Source organism: Cyprinodon tularosa, unplaced genomic scaffold (genome assembly GCF_016077235.1).
Source record: "Cyprinodon tularosa strain WSP-4 unplaced genomic scaffold, ASM1607723v1 ctg919, whole genome shotgun sequence".
In the NCBI taxonomy this organism is placed as follows: Eukaryota; Metazoa; Chordata; class Actinopteri; order Cyprinodontiformes; family Cyprinodontidae; genus Cyprinodon; species Cyprinodon tularosa.
Genome location: NW_024039695.1, coordinates 355,558 through 371,630, shown reverse-complemented (window position 1 = coordinate 371,630; position 16,073 = coordinate 355,558). Strand labels below are relative to the sequence as shown.

At 37.7% G+C, this 16,073-nt stretch overlaps 1 protein-coding gene across 1 annotated transcript; it reads left to right on the top strand.

Annotated features, from left to right (window-relative positions):
• The first annotated feature begins 2,029 nt into the window (after positions 1-2,029).
• Positions 2,030-7,042, top strand: LOC119776211 (B- and T-lymphocyte attenuator-like). Its single transcript, XM_038274499.1, has 4 exons — positions 2,030-2,131; positions 4,975-5,292; positions 6,744-6,860; positions 6,965-7,042. Exons 1-4 carry the CDS (start codon positions 2,056-2,058, stop codon positions 7,033-7,035), a joined length of 582 nt encoding a protein of 193 aa, XP_038130427.1. The 5' UTR covers positions 2,030-2,055; the 3' UTR covers positions 7,036-7,042.
• The last annotated feature ends 9,031 nt before the right edge of the window (positions 7,043-16,073 follow it).

Genomic DNA, 16,073 nt, shown 5'->3' with positions numbered 1-16,073 from the left:
TTACTTCAAACATACTTCATCAATCTCAAAGGGAAATTAAATGCTGCAATAACTCATGTTTTCTTTTTTTTTATTGATGTTTATATTGCTATAGGCAGGAAGGATCTTCTGTAGTGGTCTGACTTACACCCGATCTGGAGAAGACTCTGACTGAAGACTCTGTTGTTTTTTAACAATCCTATGAGGAGGATGCTCACTGTTGTCCTCAATGTTTTTTACTTAATGAGGAATCTATGTCTGAACTGATGTTCACTTCAGAACAAGATACATGGATACGCTCTGATTCATCATCCATTTGAAAGACCCTTTGAGTCCAAGCTTTAGTGTCTTTGTTGACATGCTGAGATGCTACCGTAATGATCTCTGGGGTGTGACACAGAAGGTTCATCATGGAAAGGAGTAGATGTTACTTTTATTGGACTGGGCAGCAAAATAGGCTAAATGGCATCCCACTTATCTCTCTTCCCCTCATCATAAAATCCACAAAAGCATTTAAAATTCTGAATTCAAACTGGCCAACAAACCCATCCTTCCAAAAAAGGTAAGAAAAAACATGCTTTGAATATTCAGAACATTAAGTGTTATCAATTAGTAATGAAATATAAAGCAAGCATTTCATGTACAGACATGAAGTTCTAAAGTTATTTCATATTTCTCTAAGTTACTTTGAATTTCTGCAAAGAACCGATCTATGAAATCTCAACTCTGCTACAGAGGAACTAGTATAATCAACAATGGTGGATAAAACCAATAACACTACCCTGCTTAAAACAAGTAAAAACAATCCAGGAATTCAAATGTTATCTATTATAGAATTTGTAATTAGTTTAGTTTTAGATCATTTACTTTTTTTTTTGTTATAACTTAGTGCTTCTTAACACTCAGGATGCTGTTTTGTGAAGTGCAACAGTTTCTCCTGGGGCAAAAAGACCAACAGAAAATTAATTCTGCCACCTGTGTACTGCACTGATAAAATGCTGTTCTCAGGGTCTAAAGCTTCCCTCTGATTATTTGCAAAATTCCTTTTCATGTCATTCCTTATATCTGCGATGTTGATCTGTACATATGCCTTCTAACAAACTGAAAGGTTAAAGTTAACCCATTGGTATTACCCACTCTGACCCGACCCACTGTGAGTGGTAGTGATAAACATGTAAGCCAACAATAATGACATAATACAGCATTGCGGGTCAATTTTGATATAGTAAAAAGCAAATAATGAAGTTATAGCTGTTCAGTTCCTGCATCAAGATAGAAAGAAAAAATGTATTATCTGTCTGTTGAATCTAAGAAATACTGAATATTATGGATAAAATGCAAATAGTGTGCTAAGGTTGCTGGCAATAAGCTATATTACTAAAAAAAAGTTTGACTTTACCAAGTCATTTAGCTCTGAAGAGTAATAATATTTAATTTAACTTTACTGATCTCATATTGGAAAAATATACCTCTGCATTTAACCCATACCCTTGGGGAGCCGTGGGCTGCCATCGTGGGGCGCAATCAGGGTTTAAGGGTCTTGCTCAGAGACCCAGAGTGGCAGTCTGTGGGAGTGGGGCTCGAAATCAGAACCTCAGGATGCCAAGCTTTATGCCCAAACCACTAGGCCGCCACTCCCCTAAGTAGGTGAACATCTCTTCTGTTATTTTGGCATTGAGCAAACCACAACCCAACTGACTTAAAACAGGATTAAACTGATAAATATGGCTGTACTCTGGTTTAAAATGGTTCTTCCATTAACGATGAAAAAAGGGTTTTCATACTTTCCTTTTTTGATCACAAAAATCCGACTTTGACCAGAGTTTTTTTTAATATGCATTGGACAGTTTAACTTATTTTCATTTTCAACATTTGTGTCTTTTTTTCCAGTAGAATATACAACTGCAGAAGAAAACTGTGTCTTCGTGTATCGCCCACATTACGTCTATTAGCATTTATGGTCTATGTTGAACACATCTACCAAAGACCCCATGATAGCAAGCAGGAAGTAAACTTACCACATGTGTTGTAAAACCCAGTACGATACAGAGGTGGACGGTACATCAGGACTCCAAGATGATCTCTAACAGCTTTAAAGTCCTTTTGATTGTCCTGATGTCATCTGCACTCCTTGTTACTCTGGATGCTGGTGGTAAGTGAACATAACTACTAAACACAGCAGCACTAGATTGTATTTAGTTTATATAAATCTTTAAGATTCAGTGTAAATACGCTTTTCTTGTTTTTTTTTGTTATATACATATGAAATTAAGTAAGAGCTAGATAAAGTGCATGGATAGAGATCATTTCAATGGGTTTAAAACATACTAAAGGTTGTTTTTATATCAAACAGAACCTTGTTACACTTCCGGAATTGAGCAGATGATGTATAAATCAAACTGGGCAACCCTTACACTTAAAATAATAAAACATCAACAAAAAAAAATCCTGCTTTAATTTCATGTATCAACATTTTTTATGAAGAGATATTAACCAACAGTTGCTGTCACTGTTTCCCATCTTGCCATATTTGGCAATGTCTTGAGAACATTAGGGTGGTCTTAAGACCAGGAAACCAAGGCGACTATTTTTATCTTCCGATGCATTTTCATAGATCAGCTTTAAGGGGTACACAATGTTAAACTTTAAAAAGTCTTGTAGCTACTTTCCTACCAATGTAATCTCACCATCTTCGTGTAATTCCATATTTTTCAAATACATTTTTTTTTTCCTGAAAGAATCAGTTGGCCATGTCTAATTTTAATCTGAGATAATTTTTCACGGATTTAATATTATGAAATCGTTACAAAAATCCCAAGAATCCAGTATCCCGATGTGAGCAGAAGGTTTTCTTAACACACCAGGATGTTGAATATTGTTATTGGATGAAAATTTTGCAATACTTGCATCACTGTTGTCTGTACTCTATAGCAGTGACGCACCTGTTCAGTTTAAATGTACAGTGAGAGTCAGCACTATATTATGGCATTGGCAGGTGTTTACCAATTTCTTGATCTTATTATACTAGTTTTGTTTGTATGTTCTTAAACATGTCCTATTTGCCAAATATAGTACTAAGAATTGACATTCAGGTGCTGGTTCCTAGCCCAACATATTTTGTTTCCCAACTGGACCATTATGGCCATCGCCATTAGGCTTCAACTGATAATTGTGTATGAGAAATTAATAAGATATGATAATTAAGGGAAGAGAGCAACAAAAAAGGTGCTAGAGAAAAAAACAAATGGAGAATCAACGAGATAAAGAAAACACAAAAAATACACAACATCTCCTGGAAGTCTGCTTTCACACCTGTAAAAAGTCAGTCTTTTCATTTATTTTGTTTTGTTCATAAAAACTGGTCCTAGAAAGAGGGGGTCGTCTTATAATCAGGGTTGCCCTATATTCTGGTCATTATGAGCTTAGTATTAAATATAAATGTCTCGGTAAAAACCTGGACCCAAACGTCTGTGGTGTGTGAATGTGATTGTGTATATAAGGTTAAAAATGCAACACAGCAGGAAGATACACTCAACATGTCATGGTTTTGGTTCTGTATTCCTGGATTTTGGCTTCCGTTACCCTTTTTGTTATCAAATCTTCAACAAACCACTTCAGCTTTTGTGTTTGCATTTGGGTCCTGTCAAACTTCAACCCACTTGGCAGGAGTGACAGGAGACCAGAGCCCTAGATATCCAAAGACAGCCAAGAGTAAATTAACACAGGGAGGGTGGAGACAGGAACAGCAACATCCTATCAAGTTTGGCAGACGGGAGCCCTGGGGCCAGACCCCATAGGCTATAGTGTTCAAGTCCCAAATGGGCTGCGGCAATGAGCCCAAGGGCTCCATTGGCAGCCAGTAACACTCAAGGCAGACCCAATTAGACTTCTCTGTGTTTAAAACTAGGTAGAGGGTAGGATTGCTCCCCAGATCTCGCACACAAAGCTTGTAATGTCCAAATGCATCCCAACACGAGTTGGGCACAAGGATTGAAGTCAAAGAAAGCTAAACTGACCTGCCTCCAGTGCCCCAAAGATGCGCACCTCAAGGACCTATATGTGCATGCCTTGATATTTATGATAATCATTAAAGTGATAGGGACACCCACCCCAGTGATGTTCTGCTCCCAATGTGTGGTTGTGTGACAGAGTAGGCGACAGGAGACATCTGGGAATGGGGAGTAAAGGACTAGTGAACAGGTGTTCTACCAGGGATCCCCCTCCACCGCTGAACCCAATAGGGGCCTCGTTTTCCACCTTCCACTAGTGGAGGAGGACACCGACCCAACCAATTGTATCTCTAATCTCCTTTGACAACTTTTTTCTTTGCTTCCTCTGGTCCATGTTGAGTGTGGTATACACCATGTCACCAAACAGCACAGTGAATACCTCTGACCCTATATATAGGCCCTCTGATTTATTACATATTGTAGACACATGTGATGGTAATTGGTGGACACATCTTGATTAAATATGTCCCTTTGGTCTCTTTTCTAAGGATACCACCATTTTTTGTCCAGACCTATTTCATGTGCTTATTTTGCAAAAGCATTCATTGATGCAAGGATGGAAAGCATTGTCTGACTTTCATTTGTTCATTTTCATAGAACTTGTATGCATTACTATTGTTGTAAGGTAAAAGTTATTTTTGTGAATACTGGGGATTTTTGTTTCATTAAACAACGGGTACCAGCATTTTTGTCTATTTGTGTTTATTGGCAGAATTCATACTTGGTGGAAGTTTATGTTATTTTATTCGGATTCCTGCAGGATTCAATGGATTGTCAATCCAAGGCATTCCAGATTTCTATATAGAATTATGGTAAAAGTCAATCTGGGTCAGGAGGCTTTTTGCTGGGTATGCTTTTGAGAGCTTCCTAGATTACATCTATTGTTTTTAGGGTTAGGGCTTTTGTTATTAATATATCAAAGTAAGTACCAAGGTATGTAATCTTGTATGTAATTTTTTGATTCTCTGTTTGTCTCCTCCTTCAGGTAAGGACTGCACAACAGAATTACCAGTGCCGCAAAACACCAATTATGAAGCGATTATTGGACAGAAACTTTGGATTGAATGTCCAGTCGTATTCTGCAGTAACACACCACCAACAGTTTACTGGTATAAAATTGAGGAAAAACATGTTCGTCTTGCTGCCAACAATAGAAGTCACATTAAAATAGGGTGGGAGCAGAAAAAGCCTCTAGAAGGGGTCTTATACCTTTTCTTCGAAAAGATCCTCAGGAGTCACTCTGGAGGATATCGATGTCGAAGTGGAAGCAGTCTGAGCCATCTAATTAAAATCACAGTTATTGGTGAGTATTTGGAGCACATATTGGGAATGAGATTGGTGGCTATTTCCCATTGAATACTAGGGAGGCTAAACCTTCACTGTAGAATTCATAAATGTACTGTAGTCATTAAACTGCATTAAATATGCACTAAAATGCACCTGATTTCATGAGTATGTTGCGCATTAATCATCTGTTGGGACTGCTCTCGGACACAATCTACCTTCAGAGAAAGTAGAGCCCTGATTGGATAACATGCCAAAATTCGTCCTTTCTAGTGAGGCTAAACCTCTTGGAGGGTCTGTGGGAGGGGGTCGTGCAGCTGGCTGCTTGATGCTGATTGGCAAACATACTGGCCAGACAGTGTGGAGGTTTTCCTCATGAGACCAGAAGAAAAAGTGATCATTCAATCAGTACAGCAGGTGTTAAATGAACTCTTGCCCTGCCTTCTGGAGTTTATTATTTCATGGAGGGAGAGGCGGAAAGTGGTTAGGGCAAAGGGATTGAAATCCCGAAGTTCGCAGTTCGAGCCCCACTCCCACAGACTGTCACTGTGGGTCTATGAGTATGACCCTTAACCCCCGATTGCTTCCCAGGTCCTGCATGATGGCAGCCCAATGCTCCCCAAGGGGATGGGTTAAATGCAGCGGTAAATTTCACCCATGTGGGATCAATAAAGTTCATTATTATCAATTATTATTACAACGCCCATTTTCAGCCATTGTAGTAACATGTTTATGTATTTCAACATATGCAATACTTGAGGTCTGGATATAATTTACACCGTTGAGCCTCTCCTGTTTCAGAGAGCAGGGGATCAGATGTAGTAAACTCTTTGCAGTTTTATTACTGAAAGCATCAATATGCATAAACAGCAAAATCTGCAATTGAACCATGTGTCAAATCTTTATCTGTTAGCTTTTTTAATTTGTAAGTCTAAAATTATTTTTACATACAGTGCTGGAACTTAAATAAAGTTCTACCATTTCAAAACAAGTTTGGTACGTTCTCAGTCTGATCTTGCATGGGAAGCATTGGATGCCGTAAACCCTCTGAAAATCTTTGTGGAGGATGTGAAGCTAGAGGGCTGCAGATTTTGTGCTTTTTTTTTTCTCTGTAGAGCCTTTCTGACAAATGCATGGTAGGAAGATAGAATTATCTTCAATTAGCTTTTTGTGTCTATTTATTGTTTATTAATTGGTTACTGCAATGTATCCCATAGGATTTGTTTCATAATTCAGTTTTCCAAATCTAATGACTATACAAATTGTTACTTATATGTCAATCTTAATCATAAATATCCAACATACTTTTCAAGTAATACTGAGCTCAAAATAAGACCCAGCTTATAACTTTGGACAAGTTCCTCCTCAGATTTTATTCTCCAAATTCCTCCTCATCTGCTTTGTATTGTCTGTCAAAAACATAACAGGACATTCTCTGATTCTAATTTTATGTTCTGTTTAATCTTGCAGAGTGTGGTGATGAACCTCAGGATGTAGTCTGGCTATACATGTATCGTGTTTTTGGATTCGGGGGGGTTTTCATCACAGTGATTTCCATATGTGTCGTATCAAAAACAATGCTTAAAGGTAAGACCTTTATCAGCTCATTTACTGACACATAAAAGATTAAAAAATTAAGCAAAAGTAAATGATAATGGAGTAATTGATGATGTTTTATATCTATTTTGCAGGAAGATGCAGAAAGACAGCAGATCCAATTCCCCAGCCTTCTGATGAAGTCACTGAAGATAATCTGCTCTGATTTCAATCCGCGGAGATCTATCAATAATATTAGTGCTATTGTAGAAAATACTTGATTAGCTGCTGAGCTTTGATTTTTTGACCTTTCAGACATTTATTAGAAATAAATCAAATAGAAATTTGATTGCAAAGTAGTTATTTTTTTCTCTCTGTATCAAGGTATTGACGCCTAATGGGTTAATCCCAATCCATGCCAAGAAATGTTCCATTTTGCAAAGCAGGTTTTGTTATGTATTTGATGTATGTTTCTTTTTCAGAATTAAATGTCTCTACTCAATGTTTGGCCTCTGTCAGTCTCTCTGCATCCAGTTGCTAATCCAAGCTCTATAGTCAAAACAATATTGAATTTTTGTATCTGATATCTCAGAGAGAAAATACTTGACCTGTTTTATCGTTATGAAAGTAAAAAAGTAGAACTGCTAAAGCAGAAATGTGTTGTGTGTTATTGGAGAACTTTTATGTAGTCATCAGCAGATACAACTAAATACATTTTTTAATTAATTAAAACAGACTTACAATAAAGAAAGCATTAAGCTTTTATATTTAGTGCCAATTTGTAAATCCTACAGCACTGCATGGTATCTGCATGTGTAATGGATGCAACTGAATCATTTAAGTTGCCATAATCACATAAAAATTAAGATTGTTGCAAAAGAAGCTTGCAGGTATGCAGATGTAAATTAAACATTGATATAGTAATACAACAAACTTTAACCAAGAGTAAGTTAGATAAAAAAGGGAATATTCTTTATTCTCCCCCAGAGGAAAATTACTTATTCGTTGACAAGCTTCTCCATCCAAGGTGTTAAATCTTAAAAATAAATAAGATAAAAAATACATAAAATATGATAAGCATGCACAAATAAATGTATTAATCTGTTAGTAAATCCAGACCTAATTCAAGAGTAAAAATATTTTTTTTGGGGGGGAAATCTGGTCATTGTACAGCAACTTAAATAAAATTTCTGAAAATCATAATCCTTTGAACCTGGATGCAATACACTATACAAGTGCACTGAAGAAAGAATACAGCTGAAATAGGGAAACAGGGAAACTGAATAGAACTCAATAAGGACAACTGAGGAGGAAAACTTGTCAGACACTGCAAAAGACTTGCAAACATTTAGCTGTAAATTCAGCCAAAATATTCCAACTATTGACTAAGGAATACAAATGTATAACAACGTTTAACTTCCATTTTCTCAAAGAAAATAAAACATTTTCAAAATGATTACTCTAATAAAATCCCAACCACAACAAGTGTATCAGATCTTACTACCTTTGAATTACACTTTGTGTGAGCAGGAAGTAAAACATTGTTAGTGGTAGGAAGTTAAAGATTCTAACCAAAAAATGAGCCTGTCTGCTGTTTTAAACCTACATATTTTCCGAAAGGCAATTTTGATCAATTTTAACAAACATATAACGTATAACAATTATCAACAGATTACTATTGAATGTGTTGCAGTTCAACAACAATTCTTAAAAGAACAAAACCTTAAGCATTTAATGCAGTTAATTTCAATCAAGCCAATTTAATTGGTCTGATGTAATATTATATTCCTATTTGCTGTGTTGGCATTAACTTTAAACTGAGAAATCAGCTTAAAGTTAAAGCTAAATCACTGCCCAGTGTCAACACTCCACTGTGGAGTGGAAAAACACCCTCTTAACAGGAAGAAACCTCCAGCAGAAACAGGCTTAGTGTTAGCGGCCAGCTGTCGGGTTATCTGGGGTTCAAGAAGACAGATGCAGAGATAGACAAAGAATCAGAGATACAAGAGGCCCCGTTACTTTCTACATCCATGCTAACAAACTTCTCACAGGTTTGAATTGGTGATATACACTCACCAGCCACTTTATTAGGTACCCCATGCTAGTAACGGATTGGACCCCCTTTTGCCTTCAGAACTGCCTCAATTCTTCGTGGCATAGATTCAACAAGGTGCTGGAAGCATTCCTCAGGGAGTTTGGTCCATATTGACATGATGGCATCACACAGTTGCCGCAGATTTGTCGGCTGCACATCCATGATGCGAATCTCCCGTTCCACCACATCCCAAAGATGCTCTATTGGATTGAGATCTGGTGACTGTGGAGGCCATTTGAGTACAGTGAACTCATTGTCATGTTCAAGAAACCAGTCTGAGATGATTTCAGCTTTATGACATGGCGTATTATCCTGCTGAAAGTAGCCACCAGAAGTTGGGTACATTGTGGTCATAAAGGGATGGACATGGTCAGCAACAATACTCAGGTAGGCTGTGGCGTTGCAACGATGCTCAATTGGTAGCAAGGGGCCCAAAGAGTGCCAAGAAAAGATTCCCCACACCATGACACCACCACCACCAGCCTGAACCGTTGATACAAGGCAGGATGGATCCATGCTTTCATGTTGTAGACGCCAAATTCCGACCCTACCATCCGAATGTCGCAGCAGAAATCGAGACTCATCAGACCAGGCAACGTTTTTCCAATCTTCTATTGTCCAATTTTGATGAGCTTGGGCAAATTGTAGCCTCAGTTTCCTGTTCTTAGCTGAAAGGAGTGGCACCCGGTGTGGTCTTCTGCTGCTGTAGCCCATCTGCCTCAAAGTTCGACGTACTGTGCGTTCAGAGATGCTCTTCTGCCCACCTTGGTTGTAACGGGTGGTTATTTGAGTCACTCTTGCCCGTCTATCAGCTCGAACCAGTCTGGCCATTCTCCTCTGACCTCTGGCATCAAAAAGGTATTTCCGCCCACAGAACTGCCACTCACTGGATGTTTTTTCTTTTTCGGACCATTCTCTGTAAACACTAGATGGTTGTGCGTGAAAATCCCAGTAGATCAGCAGTTTCTGAAATACCAGCCCTTCTGGCACCAAAAATCATGCCACGTTCAAAGTCACTCAAATCACCTTTCTTCCCCATACTGATGCTAGGTTTGAACTGCAGGAGATTGTCTTGACCATGTCTACATGCCTAAATGCACTGAGTTGCCGCCATGTGATTGGCTGCTTAGAAATTAAGTGTTAACGAGCAGTTGGACAGGTGTACCTAATAAAGTGGCCGGTAAGAGTATAATTTCCTGTATAACTTTGTATCTCACATGTTTTGATAAATACTTCCTATTATATTATCCTATTGCTCAGTTATTAAGTGTTTCCTAAGATATTGATCTCATTGTTGAGATCCTACTTTAAGTCATCTCTTACATCTGGTTGTCTCATGCTGCAGGGGAGGACTGCGCAACATAAATACCAGTGTTGCAAAACACACATTATAAAGCGGTTACTGACTTGATTTACTATCCAGCTGTATTGTGCAACAATACACCACCAACAGTCTATTGGTATAAATTGAGGAAAAACTTGTGTGCCATTAAAATGGGGTGGGAGTATAGAAGGCCGCTAGAACCTTTCCAAAAAAATCCTAAGAAGAGTGCATCAATCTGGAGGATTTAGTGTCGAAGTGGAAGCAGTCTGAGTCATGTCATCAAAATCATGGTTATCTGTGAGTTTAACTGTGAAAGTGGAAAAAAATTCTGCATTTGAACACTCTTCTAGTTTTTTAGCTGTGCGTATTTAGTTTTTAAGTCATACTAAATTGGCTGCTCATCAAATCTAGTATTAAGCATAGATGTCCAGTTCTAACTGATTTATAAGCTGTGCTGAAACCTGAGCACATTTTTAGCATTTCAAAATAGGCTCGGTATGACACAGGCTGCTCTCACATAGGAAGCATTGGATGCTGTAAACCCCTCTGAAACCCTTTGTGGAGGATGCGGTGCTAGATAGTGCTGTTCTGTTTTTTGTTTTTCACTTGGTACGGCTGCTCTGGCATGTGCAGACAGTTTGATCATCTTTTGTTCCTATTTATTGCCTATTCACTGCCTACTAAAATGCATCACAGACAATTTGTATGTAATTCAATTTTCCAAAAATAATGAGTATATATCTGGTTACTAAAGCTTCAGCTGCAATCATAAATATTTAACCTGCTTTTTTAGAAAATACTGAGCTCACAACAACACCAAGTTTTCACATTTGGACAAGTTCGTCCTCAGGTTTTAACCATCATAGTGCTTTTCATAGGTGTCTATCAAAGACAAAGGTAAAGCTTAAAGGTAAGACTTGTCTATGCATATTACTAACTTAAAATATATATATAAATAAATGTATATATATATATATATATATATATATATATACAAAAACTTTCAAAGTTTACTAATGAAGAATATTGAGCAGCAAAATGTAAATCATGATGCATTAATCGATGATGCTTCAAATCTGTTTGGCAGGAAGGTGCAGGAAGGCAGCTGATCATGTCTCCAATCCTCTGATCAAATATGTGAAGATACTCTGCTATGACCTCAGTCAATAAATACAGTCATTGATGTTGTGTAATATGCAGGATTTGTACTCCTTATAAACTGCTAAGCTGTGCTATTGTAGCTTATCTGACCTGTTACAGAAATATAGATGGAAAAGTGAATGTAAATGGTTTTTGTTTTCTTTCACTCTTCGGAGCTGAATACTGATTCAATGCCAAACCATGTTCTGTTTTGCAACACAAGTTAATTTACTCATGTTTTTTGATGAAAGCTGCTTTACCTTCTAAAGATTAAACTTAAACTTTCAATTCACCATTTCAGCCCCCGCCTGTCTTCATCTGGGTGCAACTCCAAGCATTTTAATGCCTTTTATTGATTTTTTAAAAATCTTATATATCCAAGGGAAAATACTTGGACTGTGTTTATTCTTTATGAAAGTAAAAATATAGAACTGAAAAACATGAAATGTGTTGATTGAAATATGGAAACATTTATTCAGTCAACTGCACTTACAACAGAATCCATTTTTTCAAAATCACTTAAAGGTATAGGATATTGAAGGATTTTTACGAAGACCCGCCCTTTCCTTTTTAAAAAAAATGCACATGCACAACCCTGTACCCGCTCCTGAGAGGGAACGCCTATGAAACACATGTGAGAGCGTGCACAAGCCTATTTCTCCTTGTGCACGCTCTGTTTAAAAGTTGCTGTTTGCATCGCTCATACAAGCTTACTTTCCAAAAGAAGATTTTCCACTATGTCAGACTCATGTATTTAAGTAAAAAAGAGGACGGGAAACATATGATTTCCACACTTACCCATCTCTTTACTGTTTAAATAAGATTCATAATAGTTTTACTGATTTGAAAACATTGAATAATTTTTTTTTGTCATGTATAAATAATCAAAAGACTTCTGAAAAAATCCTGGGTTAATCATTGTTGCCATAGTTACAAACAGGATGAGGGCGCTATCACCACCGGAGGGTTTTTCTGCATAGAGTTTGCATGGTCTCCAGGGTTCTCTCCAGGTACTCCTCCTTACACAGTCCATAAACATGACTATGAGGTCATTAATTTGCATTAGACTGATTGGCATCCCTACCGTGCTATGGACTGGTGACCTGTCCAGGATGTACCCCGCATTTCAGCCATAGACTGCTGGAGATAGGCACCAACCCCATCATGACCCTGATGGATAAGTGGAAGGAGATGGATGAATGGTTTCAAATGTTGTGTCATCACTGCAAAGCATTAATTGTATTATTGGTATCATTCACAACAAAAACAGCTAAACATTGCTCTACTTTAGTTGACAGCAATGCTTTATCACACCTCAGGACTACATGAGGCCTTTTATTATGATAATGCCTATTTGTATACCAAACCTAAAACATCTGCTCAGATTAGATCTTCCTTTGTGTTTTTAAAATGTTTAGTAAATTATAAATACTTCACAAGTTGCTTTTTGTGTGCCCTTTAATCAAACTTCAAACATGTGAAAGTGAAACAGCTTTGATCAATAAAGACTGAACGTGACAGACGACAGCAAGCCGTTCCGCTTCCTGTACAGGTAACATTAGTGCACACATCCTGTATGAATGCTCATTTTTAACAGATTCTTAATTAAAAAAAAGTGTGGTTTTATTGAGTCACATGTTCTGCTTTTCATTTGTTGAAAACAGATTGATTTTACTTCAATGCCATACGCTTCATTTCATCACCTGTTTCAAAGAGCCATTTGTATCCAACCCTTAATGTCTTGGTTGACTTGCTGAGATGCTACAGTAATATTTCCTCTGTGGTGTGACATAGAAAGGTGTATGTGGAAAGGAGTTAAAATTATTCCAGCTTAACAAGCAGGTAAAAAGTCCTTATGCAAAACAGCATCTTTCAAAAAGGCGGCACATTCATCTCTCCACTCTGTCTCCTTTATTCAAACTGACCCATGGACACATTTTTGCCTTCAGAAGTGTGTGTGTGTGTGTGTGGGGGGGGGGGGCTTTTTAGTTTGTTTCCTCCACTTTCTCTGTTTCTCTTGCATCTCTGCTATTTCTCTCCTGACAAAATATTTGGATGCATGACCTGAACAATTAGAGAATTTGGGGTGCAAAAATCCATGTAGGTTAAAAACACATAGTTTTACAATTAATATGAGCCTGGATATATAAAATCACATTTGATGATAATATAAAACAATAATACATAATATTCATCTGCACCTTTAATAAAACAAATATATTTTACAAGGTTATTAAAAGATTTATAATTCGGAGGAGGATCTTGAAGTAGATATGCTGCTTTATGGAGCCAGTGAAGGTTTTGTAGAAGGGGTGTTACACAGTTCCTTAAATGTAACTTACACTTTGACTTTTAAAGAAGTTTCTTATGTCTCTCTTTTTCAGACATTCTGGCTGAGGGTCTAATAATCAAACACACGCACGCACATGGGACCAATTCAAAGATTCGTGTAAATTAAAAGTAGAGCGGACAATCTTTTATTTCCGGGTGGATCATCTAAATAAATAGTCCTCCTAATTGTCAATTAAGGACACTTTCAGGCATAGATCTGTGGTGAGCTACGGTTTCAGACAGTCATGGACACATGGACACGTAGAACTTCAGCAGTGATTTATGAGCATCCAATCACAGATCCGATTCGGTGGCGCATAAAGTGAGCTTCTCAGGAGTGACAGCGGTGACAGCCAATCACACAAGAAAAGACGGAGGTCCAATCAGGTGATTGAGGGCAGTCTAAATTAAGTGGAGCGGGCTTTAGCATGAGCTGTGGTTTTCTGCTTGGTCCTAGTGCTCGACATGTCCCCCCCAAAAAAATAATTACGTCTGTGAACTGCACAATAACCTTATTCTTCCAGAGAGGATGAAGAAAAACAATAACATATTTTCAAATAAACACTCAGAACATTGTCAGTTGTGAATCTGCAATGAAATATAAAGAAAAAATATACATACAAACATAGAATAAAGGTTTTTTTTCATGCTTTTCTATGCTACTTTAAATTCTACAAAGAAACGAACAAGTACGTTGGTGGCAATTAGGCACATACTGAAAAACGCTGGGATATTTTCATAACTCAACAGCTGAATAAAAGCTGTCAGGTTGTAGGTTGGTTAGTTTGACCAAATTTTGGGATAAAGTTTCAGTCTATTAGTTTGGTTGAGGATAGACCCCCAGAAGAAGCGGCATAATTCTTCACCAACTATTCTTTTCTATTAGACTGTGACCTGATCAGATATCACTGGACATCTGCTCTATTTTGAAATAAAACAAAAAGTGAACTTTCACAGTTCTAAAGAAGTCAATCTTTGGGTTTTTAACCTGACATGGTATGATGGGCCATGTAATAACCTTACCCTGCTAAGATAATAATTATCAAGAGGTGGCTGAATTCAAATTTCACCCACCATTGGATTCTAAATGAGTTTAGTCCTAATCTAGCTGTTTTCAGTATAAACTTAGCGCTTCTAACTCTCAGGATGCCTTCTATGTTGCGAAGTGCACCAATCCCTCCTGCAGCAAAAAGAGCTGGGAAGCTTCATCCTTTAGTTCTGCAATATGCATCTGAAAATAGACCCTCTGATTAACTGAAATGAGGTTAGAATCGGCCATTGATATCAACCCACTGTGACTTGATTGCGAGTCAAGTTTAAATTTGTACAAAGCAGAGACAGAATCTATTTCTTTACAGTTCATGTGTCTATTTTCAGAGCAAATCCAACAATAGATCTGTCCTTTCCTGCTGGGACTTACTATTGGGATACACTCTGGACTTGGAGAATGGTGTGTTTTACGGTGCTCTCAGTTTATTACGTGGAAGACGTATCATGTTTGGATTTATGATACTCTGATTTCTTATGTTTGGATTTGGAAGATACCGGTGGCATTTATACCGTTGATTAAGCTGCTGGCCCTGGTTAATGGGCTCACAAAGGATACGAATGAACAGGACCATGAGCTGAGCCGTAAGTAAATAAGATGGTTTGCCAATGAAATGAGTACTTTTACTCTTAAAATAAGATAATTAGGTAATATGCACTTGAAATTAAAAAAGGAAATAATTTTTTTCTTATTTTAAATATAAATCTCTTGTTCCATTGACAAAGTGTCTCACCTCCTCAATTCAAGACAAAATGCACTTATTTGAGGAAAAAAATTACATATTTAGGTTTCATTTTTTTCCAGGGGGAGTGAGTTGGGATAAAATCTTGGATGTGCATGCTCCCTTCAAGTATAAAGGCTCAACAAATTTGGAATATTGGATTCGCCACGTGGAGTTCAGCGACAAAGACTTCAAGGTTGATGAAAGATTCTGTGCAGCTTGCTCTCAAACAAAAGTGTATTTTGGATTTCGGCCTCCCCCTTATCAAAACTCTCCTGTATATTATAGCAGAAGGGCCCAGAAATACTGGTTCCCCCATTCCCTATCCGGGGACACCTGTAAAGTGTCTCAGTTGATGTGAATAGCATAGCATAAGAGCTGAAATCAAGTGCTTTATTTGGTACAAAGATCTTTGAAGAGATCACACTAGAAAACCAACGTGGCATCACAAGCTCAGTAGTGCGATCTGACTCAGTGTCCAAACTCGGAACCTAGAAGCTTGAAGCTCCTCCTTAGATATTTTCCAGATCTTATAATTTCTCTCCCCAATTTCCAGGTACATACTGAGGAAGGATTACCATTGCAATCATCCCATCCCATTCCTT

What these genes read in the sequence shown, in the direction of transcription:
- LOC119776211 (XM_038274499.1), top strand. Translation starts at nt 2,056, where the DNA reads ATGATCTCTAACAGCTTTAAAGTCCTTTTGATTGTCCTGATGTCATCT. An exon ending in TGTTACTCTGGATGCTGGTG is followed by an intron (nt 2,132 to 4,974) that starts GTAAGTGAACAT and finishes CTCCTCCTTCAG; the next exon opens with GTAAGGACTGCACAACAGAA. An exon ending in AATTAAAATCACAGTTATTG is followed by an intron (nt 5,293 to 6,743) that starts GTGAGTATTTGG and finishes TTAATCTTGCAG; the next exon opens with AGTGTGGTGATGAACCTCAG.